The sequence below is a fragment of the Pinus tabuliformis genome, chromosome 6 (assembly GCF_031772625.1).
Source record: "Pinus tabuliformis cultivar Carrire ecotype Pingquan chromosome 6, CPIR1, whole genome shotgun sequence".
NCBI classification, from domain to species: Eukaryota; Viridiplantae; Streptophyta; class Pinopsida; order Pinales; family Pinaceae; genus Pinus; species Pinus tabuliformis.
In genome coordinates, this window is record NC_142292.1 from 1,604,016,788 (window position 1) to 1,604,039,963 (window position 23,176).

General features: G+C 39.3%; 1 protein-coding gene across 1 annotated transcript in view; it reads left to right on the top strand.

The window, feature by feature from the left end:
- The window catches only part of CYP77A5P (cytochrome P450, family 77, subfamily A, polypeptide 5), a 147,548-nt gene extending 134,014 nt beyond the window's left edge, over positions 1–13,534 (top strand). Inside the window, exons 4-7 of the mRNA XM_089429076.1 lie at positions 12,190–12,523; positions 12,612–12,673; positions 12,936–13,009; positions 13,141–13,534. Coding sequence (XP_089285202.1) covers positions 12,190–12,523; positions 12,612–12,673; positions 12,936–13,009; positions 13,141–13,146 — 476 coding nt within the window. The 3' untranslated portion in view covers positions 13,147–13,534. The remainder of the gene's footprint in view (positions 1–12,189; positions 12,524–12,611; positions 12,674–12,935; positions 13,010–13,140) is intronic.
- The last annotated feature ends 9,642 nt before the right edge of the window (positions 13,535–23,176 follow it).

Here is a 23,176-nt window from a genome sequence, read left to right on the forward strand (position 1 = left end):
TCCTTACTACTCGGCCTTTATACCAATCTGCACACTGATTTTTTTTTATAACTCTGCCCACCAAAATTTATATAAACCTTCATTTCATCAGTGTGCTCAAGCATGGAGGATCCAAGGGAGCACACGCGGATCGATGAATTTTTTTAATTAATTTTTAATGCAGGGTGGAACCATGACCTTGAGAAAAACATAGGCAGAACCATGATTGGGCGAAATTCTTAGGAGGGTGAAATATTTGTAGTGTCCAAATTGGACAAATTTTATGTTGATCCGTCACCTCTCAGCGATACAAACCCAATGGCGCAGTTAGTTTCCTGATCTGAGCAACCGATTTGCAGAGGACCCGGAGGAGGGAATCTTTGAGGAATCTAGGGGAATCTAAAAGATTCTTTAAGCCCCAGATTTCCACTTTCTTAGAATTCAGAAATTTGACAGTCGATTTTACACTATTCGACACCACAAATCTGATGGTGCATTCAGATTTTCCATTTTCTCATTTCATTTTTTGGCCACTTTTCAAAGTGGAGTGTAGGTGTCAGCATTCAACGTGTGAGCAATCATTCCATGAGATTCGATGCCGCGAGATTGAGTGTACGGCCAGCTTCAGCAGTGTGACATCCTTTTCTTCAGATGGCCCCTGGATGTGTGGTATATGTAGTGTGTTCATGTGCTTCTTTTTGCTATGCATCCTGCTGCACAGATCCCTGTTTGATGCTTGATGAGGGATCTTGTTTCGTACTTGTTTTCATGATTCTTGCTTGATGTGATGCTGAATCATTTGTGGGATGTACTTGTTGTCATGGTTCGTCATGTTTTGTTTGAGATCCCTTTGTTGTTATGTTGATGGGATACTCATGTGTCGCCATGTATGATTGCATTGAAATCCCTTTTATTCCATGTTGGTGGGATGTTCATTATCATCATGCATGAGTTTGTGTCATACTGATACGAGTCCTTTTGACTGAGAGTCCCTGTAGTGGAACATCTCTTGGAGCCACTCCCGCGTGAGGGCATTTTCCTTGTATGATAGCGACGTCACCACTTATGTACATCATCACTATTGACAACACTTAATGCAGCGGCCTACACCATCTTGACACTGCTGCCCGGAGACGTAGTCCCTCCTGGACGAACTCCGTTATCAACGTCTTGAGTTTTATGTTGCTGATGATTGTCATGTTCCTCTTCTTTACAACATGCAGATGTATTCATTTATGTTCTTTTAAAAATGCAATTTAACACATCACGGAAGTAAAAGACCTTGGAAGGGTCCTTTGTCACACCCGGAACCGAATCAAGTGGTATCAGAGCGGTCTTTGCGTGGCTGTGAATTGCAAGCATGAACAATGGAACGTGCAACGACAAAGGATGAAAAGGCGATGTATGAAACCATGCTCAAAATTTCCCAAAGGGTGGAAATAATGTATGAAGCTCTACAAAAAGAGACAGAGGAAAAGGAGCGATTGCAGCTTCAGTTGCGAGCAACGGAAGAGGCCCTGGAAGAACTGAAGCACAACAACCAAAGTCTTCAAACAGATAACACTGAATTGAGGATGCGTCTACATGAAGAGAAAGAGGAAAAATAGAGTTTGCTACAACAATTGCAAGCTAAGGACGAGGCCTTTGGAAAAGCTGCAGCGCGACCCATGTGAGGTAAAAGTAATTCTCTAAATTCATGTATGTGTCCTGATGATGATTTCACTATTTTTGAAAATCATACCACAGGATTTGGCTTCAAACTGTTGAAGAGAATGGGTTATGAAGGAAAAGGCTTGGGCATTAATGGCCAAGGCATTGTCAACCCCATCAAAGTAGAGGAATTACCCCGTCAGGCAGGACTTGGGTATGTCAGAAAGGAAGTTGGGGAATGCATCGAGATAGCTAGCGAACCACCAACAACAGATGATGAGCAGCCCTCATCAGTTCTTTCCAAATTGACAGAGGAGGTAAAAGATGTTGATTTCCTTTTGGTTTCGTCTTCACATAGTATGATTTCTGTTGGAGATTTGGAGATCCCAATTACAGGGACAAACATGAGGCTCCTTACTAGGACGAGGCACGAGGAGGAAAAAGAACTTGGTGTTAATAACCAAGGCATAACTCAACCATTGGAGGTTGAGCAGAGACATCGATTTACAAGCTTGGGATACACCGAAGGAGAATGCTCGAAGGTGTCAAATTCTTCCGAGACATCGTCGAAATTGTCAAGGAAAGAGAATGATGGGAAAACATCCCCGTCATCCCATGGCAAGGAAAGAGCTGAGGCAAGCTCTTATTGCCATACTTACACCAGAGACAACAAGGAAAGGTATAACCAGTCTCGACATTCGAATGTTCATTTCGATTATAATCATGTTGTTAATGATGAACGTAAAACATGGCATCGAAAAACATGTACCTTTTGTGGATTACATAACCATACATTTTCTAAGTGTTGGAAAAGAATGGCAACACACAAAAGGATGAGGCGTGAAAGACCTTCTCAACAGCAAGCAAATAAACATGTTAAGAAGATCTGGAGGAAGAAGACCTATTGCAGTCATTGCGACAGAAGTGGTCATCAAAGAGCCACCTGTTGGAGACCCCATCCAGAGCAACGCCTTAAAGACAAAGTGTCGGTGCATGAACCAGGTGAAACAATTGTTTGACAAGCAAAACTGCCACAGGGGGATGACCCATTCACAATGATAAGTGAAAAATGGTTTCTAGATATGCTAGCTTGTCATGGTCGTTCTTTTGTAAATCATTTGTTGCATTTTAAAATGTAAAAGTGATGATGTGTTTTCCATCACTTGTTAAGCAACAATGATGTCCGATCTTATTTTGTGTTGCATTTTAAACTCTGAAAGTGATGTCGTGTTTCCATCACTTGTCAAAACAAAATAGTGTTTGGCCTTATCTTTGTAAATCATGTGTTGCAGCAATGATGTGTTTTCCATCACTTGTTGGAGCAACAATAATACGTTGGCCTTGTTTTCATAGCTGAGGTATTGTTTTCATTTCGATGTAAACTTGACCACCGAGTATGTGTTATAAACTCGTGGAAAATATGGGATGCATGGGTCATTAATTGGTCATGAAAGTCAAACATGTAATTTGCAAAAACAATGTACTACATGTTGCAGGCAGTGTTGGCTCATCGCTTAAGGCTTCGAAGAACAAAGGTGAAGGAGATGGAAGCGAGACTTTTCAGGACACTTGTGATGTAGACAAGGTACACAGAAGTTGCAAACTATTTTTTATGCTTTTGGAGGACCAAAAGCTCCTTAGTGGGGAGGATTGATCCAAGTGGCTCCAGAGACGCACACAGGACAAAGGGGGCTTATGGAAGCTCGAAAATCAAAGTGACCAGAATGCTTTCGAACTAGGACCATAGTGTAAATCTTGTCGTCCTGATCGCAGTAGTGCGAACGATCGTCAATCCGAGCTCGTATGAGGGAGAACGAGCCAGTCAAAGTTTTGGTCAAAGTTGCACTGTGGGCCAGGTTTAAGTGTCCTACAATTTGACTGACCCGAGGCATGAAACCTAGCTCCCGAAAGCGAGCGAAATTGTTGCCTCTTTAATTTGTCTAATAACCCTTATGTTAGACAAAATCGATAATTAACCCTATTGTAATAAAAATAAAAATAAATATAAATAAATAAACATATATATATATATATATATATATATATATATATATATATATATGAGGTGGCGGGCCACCAACCCTGCCAATATATTACAAAAAAAAGGTTTATTTAAAGGGCCGACGGGCGATGACCTCCGCCGGCTGACTGCAACCATAAACCAAAAAATCAATGTTAAGTTTGGCTCGACGGCCATTACCCCGCCAAGCCCTCCAACCACTCCCGCATATATATTACAACATTAACGTTAAAGGGCGGTGGGCGGGCCACCTCCGGTGGACCCGGCCCATGCCCCACCACACTAAACAAATATGCCATCACTTAAAACGAGGCCGGTGGGAGTTGAACCATGGCCGGCGGGAGGGCCGGCTCCGCCCACGCAACGGCCCCACAGTACAACAAACATTAAATGCGCCCGCATGTACCAACCTCCATGCAATATGCCACCCTTTGAATAAACGCCAATCCAAATTTAATTAAAGGTTGCAGAGGATTATGGGGCGGGCCCCCGAATGCGGACCCGACCCCCTAAAAAAAATCATGTATGCGGTTTTTAAAAACAAAAGGGGTATTAATATGGAGGGGTCGGGGTTTGCCCACTCGACCTCTTCCTTACTACTCGGCCTTTATACCAATCTGCCAAACGTTTATTTTTTATAATTCCGCCCACCAAAATTTATATAAACCTTCATTTCATCAGTGCACCCAAGCATGGAGGAGCTAAGAGAGCCACACGGATCGAGGAATTTTTTAATTAATTTTTATCGCAGGGTGGAACCATGAACCTGAGAAAAACACAGGTGGAACCATGATTGGGCGAAATTCTCAGGAGGGTGAAATTTTTGCAGTGTCCAAATTTTATGTCGATCCAACACCTCTTAGCGACACAAACCCGATGGCGCAGTCAGTTTCCTGATCTGAGCAACCAATTTGTAGAGGACTCGGAGGAGGGAATCTTTGAGGAATCTAGGGGGAATCTAAAAGATTCCTTAAGCCCCAGATTTCCACTTTCTCAGAATTCAGAAATTTGACAGTCGATTTTACACTATTCGACACCACAAGTCTGATGGTATGTTCAAATTTTCCATTTGCTCATTTCATTTTTTGACCACTTTTCAAAGTGGAGTGCAGGTGTCAGCATTCAATGTGCGAGCAGTCATTCCATGAAATTTGATGTTGCGAGATGAGGGTACGGCCAACTTCAGCAGTGTGACATCCTTTTCTTCAGATGGCCCCTGGATGTGAGGTATATGCAGTGTGTTCATGTACTTCTTTTTGCTATGCATCCTGCTGCATAGATCCCTGTTTGATGTTTGATGAGGGATCTTATTTCTTACTTGTTTTCATGATTCCTGCTTGATGTGATGCAGAATCATTTGTGGGATGTACTTGTTGTCATGATTCGTCATGTTTTGTTTGAGATCCTTTTGTTGTTATGTTGATGGGATACTCATGTGTCACCATGTATGATTGCATTGAAATCCCTTTTATGCCATGTTGGCGGGATGTTCATTATCATCATGCATTTGTGTCATAATATCATATTGATAGGAGTCCTTTTGACTGAGAATTCCTGTAGCAGAACATCTCTTGGAGCCACTCCTGCGTGAGGGCATTTTCCTTGTATGATAGCGATGTCACCACCTATGTACATCATCACTATTGACAACACTTAATGCAGCGGCCTACACCATCTTGACACCGGGGCTTGGAGACGTAGGCTCTGTTATCAACGTCTTGAGTTTTATGTTGCTGATGATTGTCATGTTCCTCTTCTTTACAACATGCAGATGTATTTATTTATGTTCTTTTAAAAATGCAATTTAACACATCACGAAAGTAAAAGGTCTTGGAAGGGTCCTTTGTCACACCCGGACCCAGATCAGACCTCATTAGGCCTCTTGGAGGGCCCTACGACATGTATTATTTATCATTTGACCTCTTAAGGGGCTTATTATTTCATTTGTGAGCTAGTGTGGTGGGTTTGTCACCAAAAGTTGGTTATTAGCACATTATTTTATTTTTGGGGCTTATGTAGGCCTAAGAGACTAATTCGAACTCATTAGTGTATAAATACAAGTGAGATGAGTTCATTTTCTCATCATCACTTTGGATTGGATCTCTCTTCTCTTTAGAGAATTTCACACTTTTTCTGGGATGAAGAATTGAAGCATGGATAAATTTTGATGTTTGGATTGGAGTATTTTTATCTTGCAGCTTCTTTATTGTCAAATGTTGATGGTTGGATATGTTCTATTACATGGAAGTACACACTTTTAATGTTATTCTTGTTTTACTTTTGTCATATGCATTGAATGGGATTTTTGCTATAATAGGGCTAATTGTTGCATTGCAAATTTGTGGAATTATTGTTTCTATATAGCATCTCTCAATGTTTGGGCCATGTATGTGAATGAAATCTCCTAGGGATAATTCCATCAAGGAATTGATTTTGATAAGCCATTTCCTTTGCCAAGCGAAGTATAAAAGTTTTGAGGTTTCTTCCTTTTACCCTAAAGGTTGAGCGAAGAAGTCCTTAAGGCCTCCTTAACTAAAATACAACATCCTTTCTCATCATTATCCTAGACTCCATTCTCCCCAAGGATTAAGGCACTGATTCTCCAATAGGTGGTCACTTAACGAATACTATTTTTCACCTTTCCCTCTCTCTTCTAGTTCTAGCCAAGTTGGGTCTCCTAGGGCATCATTTTCCAAGAAAAGGTTCAATCTCCTAGCCTCTCTTGCATTGGTGTGTCCTCAAGGCCTCCTCCAATTTTGAAGCAATTCCGACGGTGGAGTTGTAAGATAACCCAAGCCCTAGCTCCGAGATCAAACTTTGCCCTTGTGGTCCCAAGGCTAGTGCCTCATAAGATCAATTTAACACCTTCAAGTGAAAATTCTTGCTCTGATCCTTTTCCCCCTCCTTGTCTAGGTTAAGAACATCATTGGTTGCTAGATTATTCCCCTTAAACCTAGGCTGGGTCCACTTGGTCTCGTGTGGTCCCACACCTTTGAAAGGTCAAATCTTCAAGAAATATTAGGGGAGTCAAGTTCAATAAGGATTTTAGGATTGGGAACTCCTTCATAAGGCATATTCCTCTAAACCTAACCCTCAAGTCCTCACCTCCTTGTCCTAGAAATCTTTGTACCTTACTTGACAAGCCAAAAAACTCTATTCTTAAAGCCCCTTCTAGGAAAAGGATTATAAAGGTCGCTTCATATCCATTGGTTGATTTATCCTTCACAAGCGACCTTCTATATATATTGGGTTTCCTCCCATTGGAAAAAGTCCCTAAAGAGTAGGGAGTCTTAGCTGAGGTGACAGTGGGCTAAGCCTCCATTGTTGCCCTTTGATCTAGTACTTTCCCTTTAGGAATCCCTTTTATGCCCCTTGCTAGTTTGTGTGGTAACATGTCCATTGTAGCATTTTGCAAAGGGTAAAACCATTAAGTCTTGCGGCCTTGTTAGGCTTCAGCCCACAAATAACTTTGTAGAACCTCTTCTAGCTTGATATCCTTTTCTAGTGCTACATTATTTGAATGTCACCCTGAGAGGAATTTCGTTAAGCATTATGGCTATGGTTATCGAAATTTCTTCCTCTTCCTCTAGGAATAGCTCTTTATATTGCTAGGAGAAGGCTTCCCATTTTATCTCCTCAAAATATATTGTTATGAAACCAGCTCACAAAAAGATAGAAAAGATAGATAAATGCCTTAGAAATAAACCTCTTCGAGGGGCAACCTCCTTTACATTACACAAATGAACAATTCTTGGATGATACAAATGACAAGACCTCCTTTCTATATATAGGAGTCTAAGGGGTCATAATATAATTAGAGCCGACATAACAATAATAATGTAAGGGCACAGTAATAACAATAGTAGGCTTCTATGGGGCACAATAATAACAATATGGGGACTACATGGGCACAACAATATAATAAGGGGGTTGTACTAATAACAATAAGGGGTTACACTAGTAGTATAGGGACCTAACATGCCCCTCTCCTTCAAAAAGTGTTGTCCTCAATGCTTGGGTAGTTTTTAATGCTTCTGTACAGAATTCTTGTCCTCCCATGTGGAATCTTCAGCGGGTAAGTTCTTCCACTTGATGAGATACTCTGAAATTGATCGATTTCGTAGCTGTCGGTTTCTTGTTTCTGTGAATGCTCCAGGTTCCAATATGATTTTTCCTTCCTCTTCAAGTTCTGGCAATATTGTTTGAATTGGGATCTTCTGCAACTTTTGAATGAGTGGCCATACTTCTTCGTCCTTCTTCTATTCATCCCTTGCTTCGTTTATCCAATCTGATTGGATAATAGAAATAGCACAAAACAATGCTTTCACATCCTCATCCTTTCTTGAGAGTGCATCTGCAACAAAATTTTGCTTCCCTTTTCTATAGATGATGTCAAAGTCATAACCCAACATATTTGTGGCCCATTTTTTCTGTTCTTCTAAAGATAATAGTTGTTCTAAAAAGTATTTAAGACTATCATGATCCATTTTTACCTTGAAGTGTCTTCCGATTCGGTAAGGTCACCATTTCTTAAGTGCATGTAGTATTGCCAGCATTTCCTTCTCATAAATAGCTTGCTTGAGATGTAGCAGTAAAAATACCTAATCACCTACATCAAAACATTTTTCACTATGATGTTGATCTACCTGTTGTTTCATTCGATTTCTTCTCAAATGGGTTTTTCTTTGAGCTTCTGAAACTTTGTAGTGAAAGAGTTATAGCGAAAATTCCACGATAACTTGTTTTATATGAAATTCAGGAGCTTGCAAAAACCCTAACTTCCTCAGATCATACCTCCGAAAATATAGCACATAAAGATCTGAAATTCGGATTCGAGGTTTAGCGCGATTTCTTTTCAAATGGGTTTTTTTTTGTAACGTCTAAAACATCAAAGAAAAAAGTTATAGCGCACGATGACCTGTTTGGAGTAGCGAAACCCTAGAATCCAAAGCTCTGATACCAAATGTTATGAAACGAGCTCACAAAAAGATAGAAATGATAGATAAACGCCTTAGAAATAAGCCTCTTCGAGGGGGCAACCTCCTTTACATTGCACAAATGACAAGACCTCCTTTCTATATATAGGAGTCTAAGGGGTCATAATATAATCAGAGCCGACATAACAATAATAATGTAAGGGCACAATAACAACAATAGTGGGCTTCTATGGGGCACAATAATAACAATATGGGGACTACATGGGCACAACAATATAATAAGGGAGTTGTACTAATAACAATAAGGGGTTACACTAGTAGTATAGGGACCTAACATATATAGTTTTCTCTCCATTTTAGTTTTGTATTTCACATACATTATTTCTTTTTTGCTTGGCTTTTGTATATTTATGAAAGAAACTAGTTGTTTTGTCTCTCGTCTTGAGTCATAGACTTTGAGACCTCAACCTGCAATGTTCTCTCCTTTCTGGATGCTTGATATAATTCTCCATATAATCATTTTTCTTCTATCTGCACCTAGCGCGTGACTTCAAAGTGCCCCATTATGTCTTGGAGATCCCATAGTTGTTGCTAGAGCTCTTTCCTCTTTGCCATTGGTTCCTTCGATTCTGTCTTTGCCCAATCTTTTAGCATTGCTTTTGTGCCTTTGAGTTTAGACTCCCAAATGAAATTGAGAACCCTTCAAATTTTGTATTCAAAGCCTTATCTATCATTTCTCTTACTTACCCATCTTGCGACCACAGTGGGTTAAACTTAAAGGGAAGTGGCTCAAACTGTTTTGATTGATGGATCGATAAACATATTGCTTTGTGATCTGAAACCATTGCAGGTATATTATTGGAAGATATATCCTCTTCTAAAAATCTTCTCTGGAGTAAGAATCTATCTAATCTGGTGGCTATGTGTTCTGGTCTATTTCTCCTATTGGTCCATGTGTATTTGCCTTTTTTGGTTTGACATCAATGAGATCCCAGTCTGTCATTATATCTTATAATTTTTCTCAGTATGGATCTCAAACCATGCTCCCTCATTTTTCTTCTTGAGCTAAAACCATAGTGAAATCTCCAGCCAATATACAAAATTCAACATCAGTTGCCTCTATCATTTTTTCAAGGGTGTGCTAATACTCTTGTTTCTCTCGGTAATGCACAGCAGCATAGATGCTAAAAAACTTGAAGTGCTTACTGGTCACTTTGTTTACTAGGTATGTGTAGATCCATTGTCGGGAGTCAATAATTTGGCTTGCCTCAAACTCTGCATTGTTACAAATAGTGCAGATGCCACCTGAAGATCCTCTTGAATTGATTGCAACACCTTGACTTCTTGTACAGTGTCTCTTGCCAACTTCCAGCATTTCTGCTTCTTACAATTTAATCTTTTGGTGTAAAAGAATGTTGGGCTGTTTAAATCTTCTAAGGTCCCTTACTACATCCACTTTGTATTTTCTCCCTAGCCCTATATAATTCCAGGAGACAACTAACATTATTCAACAAATGCGTTTTTTTTGTTGCCATTTGCTTTTGATGTCTTCTACAGTCCTGGATTTTTTGTTTATACCTCTTGTTTCCACCCAACACGCTTTCACCAAGAATGCTTTCGATGGATGATTGAAGACTCATGTAGTTTTTTCTTATTTTTATTTATAGGATATATATTGTTAACTTCTTTGGCATACTTTCGTCCTCTAGGCTTTGATTCTTCTTTCTCTAGTAGTTGAGCTTTTCCCCTTGTGATTACTCCTATTGAATGTGATGAGGATTTCTCAGGTTGTCTCACCATCATTGGTTTGGGGAAGGGAGATATAAAAGATTCAAGTTGGGATTTAGAAAAGGGGATGTAAGGGGTTTTGGCCAAGATGGAAGGATTTGATACCGATTTCAAAGGAACAAGAGGATTGGCAAGAGTTTTGGACGATTCTTAGGATCGAGGTTGAGCTGCTTCCCCCTAAGGAACAGAGATCAGAGGCTATGATTGGGATAGGCTCTTGAATCTATTGGCCACAATTAAAGATTTTCCAGCTTGAGTTGCTGAGGATGAGGGTGCTGAAGATTGAGAAGGAATCGATGGTCCCATTTTTGTTTCTTTTAAACAGTTTTCCATTAATCCTCCTTTCTAGATGTGGCTGGAATGGGAATAGATTTCAGATAGTCCTTAGCAAAGTGCTCATATTCATGGCATCTTTTGCATTTAAAAGGAACCTATTCATATTCCAACTTTTGAATATGGTTCCAGTTGTCTAGATTTAGCCTGATTGCTTCTAGCAAACCTTTCTCAAAATCAACCTTTACACATATTCTGGCACATGTGAACATACCTGCCTTTGGCTCTGATCTATTAATGTAAGTTCCAGAGGGCATTTCCTATGGATAGAAGAGATTCATTGTTCCTACAATGTAGAGGTAGATGAAGTAGTTGAACCCATACTAGCATAGCTGAGGGGGCATCCACTTCCAGGTCAGAAATAGGAGACCATTTGTTGAGGTACAGCCCCCTTGAGACCATGAAATATTAAAGATCAGATCTTGATTCTTGATCCTCCTTAAGCTTGAAGTGAAAAGTGTAGAACCCTTGCCCACAAAAAAAATATGGGAGTTTACCTTTCATTAGAGCCATTCGGTTCTTTTGCATCTGAATGTCCATGGATTTCGAGGAGGGCCAGAGACCCATAAATGCCCAATCAATCCTCTGTCCGCCAGTGCGAGAGCTTTGTGTTGAGGGGCTGCTTGAGGTAGGTTTGGAATCAAGTTTAGCTTTTTCACAAACTTGGGATGTTGATGCTTAGAGTTTGGCTTGCCAAGAGATCTAATGAGAGCATGAAAAGTCGCTGCTTCATTGGTTGGAGGACAAGGTTACCTCCTAGATCAGGTTCCAGAATGGCCATTAGAAGGGAACATGGGCATGGTGGCTAGGGCTAATGAAATATTTGGTAGAGGCATGGGCAGTAGCAATGTGCATCGAGGTGGTTGTTACATTTTTACATGTATCATTTATGATTTATCATGTACGTTTTGGTGCATTGTTATGTATCAGATTGCATGATTTATATTTCAGTGTTCATATATTTTAATTTTACTATTTTAGTATTTTGGGTGGGTTCCCTTGTGTCCGAGGCCCTGATGTCTGCTATGATGTTCCCTAGAATTGGTAGCGCTTCCCTGCTCCCATGTCGCTGTGTCCTGGAAACTTGGTGGAACATTGGATTATTCTCTTGTGCACATTGCATCATATTGGATTATCTAGGCTATTATCACATGAACTTGTGAATATTGTTCAGAGGTTCATTGCAGTGATTAGTATTTAGACTAGCATTGAACCAGATCACTTCCCCAGACAGTACTAAAAAAGCCCTAACATGATGGGCACCTAGAATGGTGAAGGAGAATTGGTCCTCATTCTTATTGGTTAATTTAACTTAGTTTTTTTTAAGTTTATATACAAATCCTTATTAACCAGTATATTCCAGTGTTTAAACCAACTGTATTGTGATAATCATTTTATATGACCTGTTAAAATTTCTCTACAATATGTCTCAGTTTTATGAAGCTTCTAAAATCTGTATTCTATTTTTCGTATATTTTCCAGACATGGGAGTTATTCCCATTTTGTTTGAACAACCAGTTGCAAGAGATGACTGGGATGGGCTAGGACATGTAAGCAAGGTAGCAAGGGAAGTATATGGAGTGTCTGTTGCAGCAGATGAAAGTTGCCGAAGCGTGTTTGATGCACAGAAAATTATTCAGGAAAGTCTTGCAGACGTTATAAATATAAAACTTGCCAAAGTTGGATTGCTTGGAGCTCTGGAAATCATAAAGTTGGCAAGAAAGGCGGGCCTTGTATTGATGATTGGAGGCATGGTTGAAACCAGGCTAGCCATGGGTTTTTCTGCCCATCTTGCTGCTGGTCTTGGCTGTTTCAGGTTAAATTTTTTTGTTTTGTTGATGTGTTTGTAATAATCCAGTATTTATTTCTTTTGGAAATCATGATTCTACCTCTGATTTGTGCAGATTCATTGATCTTGACACCCCGCTTCTTCTCTCTCAAGATCCAGTAATTGGGGGTTATCAAGGTAGAATCTCTGAGCGATATCCACATGTTGTCTGTTTAGGAACATTTTGGCAACAGCTCTGTGGGGCTGTGAGCCCATTGCCTTGATTTCCTTTCTGGTAGGACCATGGTCCTTCCCAAACTGACTGTTATATTAATGAGCTGTTAACACAACATTCTGTGGAACTGTGCCCAGTGCTAATTTATTCAGAGAATTTTACTATCAGAGTATTGATTCTTATGTTTTGGCCCCTAGAATGTCTTGACTAATTGCTCTTCATCAGTGTCAGGTCCTGTGTACAGATTCACAAACACTGGAGGGCATGGAGGGTTCCTTGACTGGAAAGAAAACGACCAGGTGATTTAATCTATATCTTTTTCAGGTGCTAGTTAATAGATAAAAGTGCACCTTTATCAAGTAGAACAGTAGAAATGAACTTGGAGTAACCATCAGAAATTGCTAACTTCAATATAAAGAATGGTTTGCAGGAATGATTTTTCAGGCATTACCACCCATTGCAACTCTCTGCATGAGAGCAACCTTCAGTCAGCGATTGAGGATGCTTATCTGTTAAAGTGTCTTTCAGTCACAGAGGCATTTTACTTGCATTGTAGTCAGCAACAAAAGATAAGCAATCCATATTACATTGGCTATTAACAAAACGTTTCCCAAATAAAAGCAGTGATAACTTCCCATTCTTCAAGCCAATGTATAAACTCATCGAACAATTGAACTGGCTGAATAGGATGCTTAATACTCGTGAGGATGTTTAGTATTCTTAGTACATGTAAGTATATCCTATATCAAACACATTTTTTTGGGGGAATTTATGATTATTCTATCTCTCCTATGCTTAAATTTGGTATAATGCAGATATCCTTATGCTCTGGTGTCTTATTATGGCTTGACATCAATCTGTAATTTTGTTTTTCTTGTTAAAAAATGGGATGCTGGATTTTAAATATTTCAGATAAACTCTTGTGGTTATTTATCCTTGTTGCATTGTGTAATCAAAGTTCCTTTAGATGCCATAATCATTGTCATTATCTCTTTATCAGCATAATGGCATAGTATTTACTATTTAGGAGTATTCAACTTTTTGTTTATGTTGATATTGTAGACTCAACTGACTTCATCGAGAGAGATTACTGTTTTTGGGCAGCAGGCTGATGATGAGATTGCTAAATATGTTTTTGTTGCTTTGATGCAATATGCTGCATGTATTGCCGTTTTCTTTTCTGGTTTCAGAAACTGATGAGAACGATCATTGATGTTTCCTTATAGGCAAGGTTACAGTGTTTGGTAATGGATGCTTGTCACTGATTCTTGTGGTTATAAGTATCAATTAATGAACTCTACTCTTATACTACGAGTGCCTTTCTTGAAGAAAACTCCAATTTCTAATGTTACGTTTAAAAATTGCAGTTCTTGGAAGCTTCAAGAAGCTTTGAGAAGCATGTTATAACATTACATTATGAATTGCTCAAGGTCTTCGAAGCTTTGGGAGATTGAAGCAAATTCCAAATTTTAACTTGCAGACAAGGATTAATTATACAATGTTGAATTCAATTTCAGTTATAAGAATAAAAACAAATGTTACAAACTCCAAATATGCGAACAAAAATGAAAACTATACCTAATATTCATGCATGCTGCATGATGATATAAAGATGAATAAATTGTGGATTGTGTCAGTTACACCCAAATATGATGGGCACTTTGAACCAACAACCAAAGAGAACCAATGGGAGAAACACAAAGACCAACTAGGCAGAAATGGGTTAGGTAGACTGTGTTTGTTTATATATTTGAGGTAGCATCATGTAGGTGTTTTAGCCTTGATTTGTGTCTAAGAGGCTAAGGAACACGAGATCTCCAAAACCTAGAAAAGGTTTAAGGAGAAAACACTTAGAGACCGCTCAATTAAATTAATTGATTAATAACTAAAAATGCCTAAGTCTAACTTAGGAAAATTGATTAATTAATGGGTCTTAATTGAGGAAATCAACTTATGCTCTAGAGACTTCCAGAAAGTGACTTGATGAAGTCTAAGATGATCTGCGCCATCAATCACGATTAGAGCTTGGCTGTTGATGCTCTAGCAAGAGATTATAAGAGCAAGTCGATGGGATGGAGAAAGACACAAAAGGGAGAGCGAATTATCTAAGGTAGATCGAGCTACCCAGTTCACAACTTCAGTGAGGGTGCAGTCTAAGCTAGAGAGAGCATCAGAGAGGGAGCAACAAAGAATTTGGGAACAAAATTCTGGAGAGTTTTCTAGCATTTCTCTATTGCCGAATTGGCAGGAGATAGGAGGCCAAATTATGTGCAGAGAGGGACACAAAAGCTAGATTGTGTTGAAAAGTGTAACTAGGTTCGGTCTTCATAATGACATGTAATTATGATTTGTTGTAATAGATGAAAATAAGAAAAATAAAATTATTGTAATACTTGCATCATGGGTTTCATGAGCAAGAGATTTTATTTTTAGTTAAGGCTCCCATTGAGAGCCCTTAGGGATATTGTCATCTAGTCATAAAAGTCTAAAGAGTCATTGTCATGTAATGAAGGCATGTTACACATTGTAAAGAGTCAAAACTTGTTTTGTAAGTCACCCTCCAAGACCTTGTCACTAGCCCTCACTCAAGTCGGCCTACAATGAAAGGAAAAATCTAGAAGATGAAGTCAACCTACTCCAAGGGAACATGTTGGCATAAACAATCACGAACCAACAACTATATATACCCATGCTCAGCCTCATTTGAAAAAAAACAATTTGGTGAAGCAAGTCTCCAACCTCAAGTGCGCAAATCATCTTAGAAAGAGTCCTAAAGCCAACGAAGAAGGAAGGAAAGATAGCGAAGGAGAGGGTCATCATTGGACGATTGTTTTGGGCTAATTCTACCCTCACACATTCGAGAATTGCAGGTTCGAAGTAGAAAAGGGAAGATTGAAGATTGCAGTCACATAAAGGTGAACTTGTTTGGGTAAAGATCTTCGCTGAAGGAAGCCAAGTAAAGAGAGGAAAGAGTCTCCTTCAAGGAGGAGACTATTCAAGAGGTAAATCTGATCTAGGGTTCCTGCTGTCAAGAAAGGAGTTGTAGAACTACAAGGAGAGGCCAAAATTTGGAAGGAAGCAGAGAAGAGGAAGAAGATGAGCAGCGTGGAAGAGGATGCTTGTGACTTGGTCTTGGAAGGGATCTAGAGTCAAGGGTCCTTGTCATGGTCTTGGTATTCGTCAATTGAAAGTACTATAAGAAGAATTTGTTTGGGTTTTCCTCTCAAAGAGAGAGGTTTTGGCCCTGGCCGACAATCTATATACTGTGTCTCTTGTCTATGTATTGTTCATGAGTTGGTAATTGTCTTGGTGAAATAACACAATAATAACATAAGAAGAGAAGATCATAATCAAGAAGTAAAAAGACACTCGCAAGCAATTATCATAATAGAGAAATCGCCTCTCTATTGATGCCCTAGATTTCTCAACATGGTATCAGAGCTCAGGTGCTTAAGTCAAGGAGGGGCATTCAATCAAGAGACACTCAAGGGTCAAGTTTCCAGAAAGGGATAAAAAATGAGCCGAAGATTACCAAAACAAAAGTTCAAGATCCACATCATACCAAAACCCTAGATCAAAGAAATCTACTTCAGCAAGAGTCTTGGAATCATCATTAAGGAGGACGCAGAGAAAAAGTCGAAACCCTAGAAGCATATCTAATCTGCACTTATTCACCACCGAAGAAGTCGAAGTATCTTGAAGGCTAGAAGGCTAAAGGCATTTTCATCATCTTCAGAAAGTTCCAAGGTAGACTCCCCCTCATTGAAGCAAGGATCTCCTTATCCTTAAAAGAAGATCATTCAAGAAGCATTAAGATATCTTAATCAATCGTCATCAACAAAGGGATCATCTTGAAGATTCTATCTTCACTTAACAAGTACCTTTTTCTTCTATAATCTAATCTAGTAAAATGACTTCATATTGCAAGGAGATATATAAGTTCGTTGCGTCATCGAACTTCCTTGCATGGAAAAGAAGGATAGACTTAGTCCTCAAAGAAAATGAAGTCATTGATCATGTCCATGGAAAGGTCTACAAACCATCCGAAGATCAAGCATTATCTGAATACATGGAAAGGGATCTAAGGGCTCAAAAGACTCTTATGGAATCTATCAAAGATCCCCTCATTCCCTATATAGTCAAGATGGAGACATCAAAAGAGATATATGATAAGTTGGTAGAACTATTCTCTGAAAGTGCAATAAGAAAGATCATATCACTTAGATCTGATCTATATAAATTGAAGATATCAAAGAATGAAGGGATATCTATTGATTTATGTAGCATCGGATGTGCTCTAGCCTCGAGATTTTGCAGAGAGGCTAAGACACATGCATTCTCCAATACCAAAAAATCGTTTGGGAAAATTCCACCTAGAGATGGTTTAATGAAAATAATTAATCATTTTTAATGTATTCCTAAGTCTAAACTTAGGAAATGTGATTAATTAAAGGGTATTACTTAAATATAGTGTGAATCTTTAGAAGAAGATAAGGATCAACTCCCAGTTAATCATAGCCTTTGATTATGTTTTAATTTTGGCCATTGGTGCTTGATGGGCACTTGGAGAAAAAACTAAGATAGTGAGATATGGAGATTGAATTTCTCAAGAGTAGCAACACTGAGTTGCCGGAGAGAGATCGAGTAATCTTCTTGCAGTGAGGGGCAAGGATAGTAGACCGGAGGGGATTTTCGTAGTTTTGGAGAGTGCAAGGCAGAGAAGGCAATGAGAGCTTCAGAGAGGCAGCACAGAGCTTCGGAGGGAGTCCGTAATTTTGCTGGGAGCAGTGGAGATCTAGAGCCGGAAGTCGGGGTGAGAGATCAAAGGGCTAGATGGTCGAAGTTCCAGTCAACAGAAGATCAGAGGAGGAGACACAATTCCTAGAGGTTGTGACACAAACCTATGTACGTTGACGCAAAGACTACGCAAAGACATCGTATGGCTAGCCATCCAGAGCCTGGGTCAGATTCAGATTGCTAGTGACAATGTGAGATTTTTCTTACTACCTCTTTGCCAGTTTATTGTCTATATCAAATTGCCAGTTTGGGCATCTAAAGATTTGTACTCATAAACTATTGCATAATAATAAAACCCTCAGTTTTTGCATCAATTTTCCCAAGTTGGGTTTTTCCGGGGACGCTTGTCCAAAAACAATGGTGTAATTGTGTGTGTTTATTTCTCTCCTGTGTAGTATTGAGTTTCTGCAATATTTATTTTGTGTAGGCTGCAGTGTATGAATTTTGATATTTGTCGTAGAACACTGCAAGTAATTTGTTTCAAGTAATTTAACAAATAGGAGAAATATCATTAGTTTGTTGTAGTAGGAATCGGGTCACCGATTTTTCACATGGTATCAAAGGACAGATCGTAAGTTGGAGAGCTCGATACCGAAGGAAGGAGGCAGTTCGAATTTTTGCGTAGGCAACAAATTGAAACCCTCTGGGGAAATGTATTTACTTTGGCCAGAAGGGTTAGTTTTTTTGGGAATTTTACTTCTCTGAGAGAGTCGACATAGAATAAAATTCTCCAGATCGAAGAGTACTAGAGGTTGAGGGAGTAGCAACAATTTCCTTTCAAAGCAAATCTTCAGCTGGGACACAAATTTTGCAGTTGTTTGCTAGTGAAAATAGCGTTAGAAGGAAAGAAGAGCACACACTGAGGGAATTCTTTCCTCATGGGACTTCTAGCACAAAAGCTTGAATTTTCCCAGCAGAGCAACAATAGCTGTGTGAAGGATTTCTCGCTCCAAAAGGGAGTGCGAATAGCTGAGAAACAGTTGCGCAGAGAAGAGGAGTTAGACATATTTTTCAGAGAGATGGCATCAACTGGGTTGAGAGATCAAGATCGGTTGGATGGAGCCTCCAACTATGTGATTTGGAAGGCTAGAATTTCCTGCCTTCTAGATGAGCATGATCTCAAAATTTATATCGATAGTGTGGTAGTTGTACCCGCAGATGCAAATCCGCTTAAGAAGTACAAAAGGAGATGGCAAGAGCTAAGAGGTTTATTCTCGATGGGGTTTGAGATCAAGTGGTATCTCATATATATGGAAAAGATACTGCTCAACAGATGTGGGAAGCACTAGCTATGTTGTGCAAAGCAGAGTTGGTAGCAGTGTAGTTGGCACATAGTAGAGTCAACATCAACGCAGAGGCTTCAGTGACAACGCATAGTCTAGCAGCGGTCGAGACTCAGGTGACAAATGCATCATACTAACCACAGTTGGTTCAATATTTTGGATGCTTTTCCGTTGCAGTTGTTACAGTTGCAGCAACAACAGTTGGAGAAGGTTGCAGTGTTGGCAGCAGTATACCATGGCCAACAACAACATTGATGCAACAATTAAAGTTGCATAGTAGTTGATGGGCAACATATCTAGACATCAACAATGTAACAGGAGACGATGCAAAGATAGAGTGATGCCTCAATGGGTTGCAACACTAGAGCACGTTCCTCGCTAAGAGCGAGTGTTGATTTATGTAGCATTGAATGTGCTCTAGCCTCGAGATTTTGCAGAGAGGCTAAGACACATGCATTCTCCAATACCCATAAATCATTTGGAAAATTCCACCTAGAGATGGTTTAATTAAAATAATTAATCATTTCTAATGTTTTCTTAAGCCTAAACTTAGGAAATGTGATTAATTAAAGGGTATTAATTAAATCTCGTGTGAATATTCTAGAAGAAGACAAGGATCAACTCCCAATTAATCTTAGCCTTTGATTATGTTTTAATCTTGGCTGTTGGTGCTCCAACGAGATATTATAAGGAGCTTGATGGGAACATGGAGAACACATCGAGATAGTGAGATCTGGAGATCGAATTTCTCAAGAGTAGTATCGCTGAATTGTTAGAGAGAGATTGAGTGATCTTCTTGCAGTGAGGGGCACAAATAATAGACCAGAGGGGATTTTTCCAGTTCCGAAGAGTGCAAGGCAAAGAAGGCAACTAAAGGTTCAGAGAGGCAGCGTAGTGCCACACAGAGGCAACGCAGAGATTCAAAGGGAGTCCGTATTTTCGCTGGGAGAAATCGAGATCTAGAGCCAAAAGCCGGGGTGTGAGACCGGAGGGCCAGATGGTCGAAGTTCCAGTCAACAAAATATCAGAGGAGGAGGAGACACAATTCCTAGAGGCCGTGACACACATCTGCATAGGCTGACACAAAGACTGCGCACAGGCAGCATAGGGCTAGCCATCCAGACCCTGGATCAGATTCAGATTGCCAGTGACAGTGTGAGATTTTCTCACTAACTCTTTGCCAGTTTATTCTCTATATCAGATTGCCAGTTTGGGAATCTAGAGATTTGTACTCATAAACCACTGCGTAATAATAAAACTATCAACCGTTACGCAGATTTTCCCAAGTTGGGTTTTTCCAGGGACGTTTGTCCAAAAACAATGGTGTAATTATGTGCGTTTATTTCTCTCCCATGCAATATTTAGTTTGCACAGTATTTATTTTGTGTAGGTTGCAATGCATGAATTTCGATATTTGCCGGAGAAAATTGCAAGTAATTTGTTTAAAGTAATTTAATAAATAGGAGAAATATCATCAGTTTGCTGTAGTAGGAATCAGATCACCGATTTTTTAGAATATCTACATGTCTCTCAAAAGCATCTCAAATAAGAACTCAACTACAAGATCTAGGAGAGATGATATCTGATGAAGAAACGATCTCCATTGTTCTAAATGCATTAACTGATGAACAAGGTAACCTCGTATCTAATGCCCATAAGGAATAAGAAACTACCCCACTCAACAACTTGTGGTTTCTGTGCAAGATAGAAGAAAACAGGTTGAAGGGAGAAAGTGATGAAGGACCAAGTGAAAGGGGTCAAATAGTTAGTAAAAGGAAAGGAAAGTTTGGTAAATTTGGTCCTCAAAGAAAAAGAAGAACATGGCTAAGGTTCAGTGCTATGGATGCCAAGAATATGGGCTCTATAGAAGAGATTGTCCTAAACTTAAAAGGGACAATAAAAAGAGCAATAACAAACAAGCCCATATTACCAAAGAAGTGGAAGATCCTGAGACGAAGGAGGAAGTAATAAATCTCTACTTTGACTGAGATAATCTCCTTCATGAATACTCTTCTATTGTAGATAGGAAGCATTGTAAATAAGATAAGATACGTCATATTAGAAATTGGCATCGTGATAGAATCATTAGAAGAGCTCGTAGTCAACGTGAAGGATATCTGGAACAAAATCTATGGTAGAGAACTATGTAGGATATAACTCTTGGAAACCTCATTGAAAGCTCAAGTGATACTTATGGAAAAAGGAAGAAGTCATCTAGGACAAGGCCCATCATACATTATTCAATAAGGTAACATTTGCAGGATAGGATATGCAAGATCCTCAAGATTCTTTGATGGAATCTTCATTGTGAGGTTCACCGATCATGAGGAGAAGCAAGTGTTTCATCAACAATTCCAAACTTGTGGAGTTCATGGGATGATGGCATGATGACATAACAAAGAAGCAGATCAAGGGAATGAAGCTACTTCATTAAAAGGACACTGTTGCAGGAAGTCTGGATGACCCAACAGAGAGATGAGGTATGTATGTTCACATTTGATATTATGGAAGCCATGTCATATGGTTGCAGGTAACATGGATCACGGCTCTATCTTAAGAGCATGATTAAAAGACAGGATCTCCTCCCTCAAATGCATGGGTCACATATTCCCTAGATGAAATCAACATAATATGTCCTCATATGGAGTATGAGGTGGTTGACTACAATTGAGGAACTCTGATTGGAAGCTCCTGGGAATGAAATGTGTGAATAAAGGAAGGAAGAGATCGTGGAATATGCAACAATGGTAAAGGCAGTCAACATCTGAAAGACCAAGAAGATTTGACTATGATATCTTCCATAAAGATATGAAGACTGTGATGGAAGTCTGGAAAAGATGGATACCCTTGACAATGCATATCTTTAGGAGATGTGTCAACATGTATGCATGATGTTGATGCCTACAGGAAGATGTCATGATGAAAGACCATCACAAAGGTAATTGTGATTTAAGTGTTTAGTTCTTATTTGTGAACAAGTATTTGGATGGGATTATGTAGCTCTACCAAAGGAATAACTATGGATGTCTTCCTTGAGAACCATGTAGAAGGATGTCAGATCCTTCCAAAAAAAGATAATATGAAGAAGGCCTCATGACATGAAGCAAGGCCAAGTGTAGACTAATGGATCACTTTCTGATGAAAGGAATGATGACATGATTGACTCATGAATGAAAGTGATGGATGGTTAATGCCCTATGAAGAAGTCCCAAAATTTGAAGACTTCGTGATAAAGAAATTCATGACATCGAAAGAAGGAGTTCTTCAAGTAGCTGGTTGCCCCATCATCTCCACCTGAGGAGTTGTTGTAGGTCCCTAATTAAGAGGGAGCCTAGAAACTAGTTTCTTACTTGGAAGAAATTGGGAAATTCCTAAGCCAAGAGGGAGCTTAGGTACATTTCTTCTGTAGGAATGAGTACATTCCTTTATTGGAATTGATATGTCTTCCCTAATTGAGAGGGAGAGATAGATACATCATTTTGGTCTTCACTTGGGAAGACATAATGGAGGATTGGGTAATCATTTGGCATATGATGCTCTTTGAGGATGAGATAGGGCATCCAAAATAAGAGTAGTCATGGAGGACCAATATTCTTTGAGGACCGAGAATCCAAGATAAGAATAGTCCTGATGGAACACACCCTGAGAACCTAGGTGGGTTATGTTCTGGGAGAGACAATGATGAGAGTGTCTATAAATCATTGGTATCACCAACATTGAGCTCAGACCTTGTGGAGAGATAGAGTTGTTACTCAAGGCCTTGCTATGTGACAATGTTGGTTAATATGATGCTATAACAAATGGATTACCAATCTGATTCTTCTTATGAGAAATTCTTCAGATTAAGAATGACCAAGTCCCATTATGAATACCTCCCTAGTTAAGAGGGAGTGTTGAAAATTGTAACTAAGTTCGGTCTTCATAATGACATGTAATTATGATTTTATGTAATAGATGAAAATAAGAAAAATAAAATTATTGTAATACTTGCGTCATGGGTTCCATGAGCAAGAGATTTTATTTTTAGTTAAGGTTCCCTTTGAGACCCCTTAGGGATATTTTCATCTAGTTATAAAAGTCTAAAGAGTCATTGTCATGTAATGAAGGCATGTTACACATTGTAAAGATTCAAACTTGTTTTGTAAGGCACCCTCCAAGACCTTGTCAGTAGCCCTCACTCAAGTCAGCCTACAATGAAAGGAAAATTCTAGAAGATGAAGTCGACCTACTCCAAGGGAACGTGTTGGCCTAAACAATCATGAAGCAACGACTATATATACCCATGCTCGATCTCATTTGAAAAAAACAATTCGGTGAAGCAAGTCTCCAACCTCAAGTACGCAAATCACCTTAGAAAGAGCCTTAAAGCCAGCGAAGAAGGAAGGA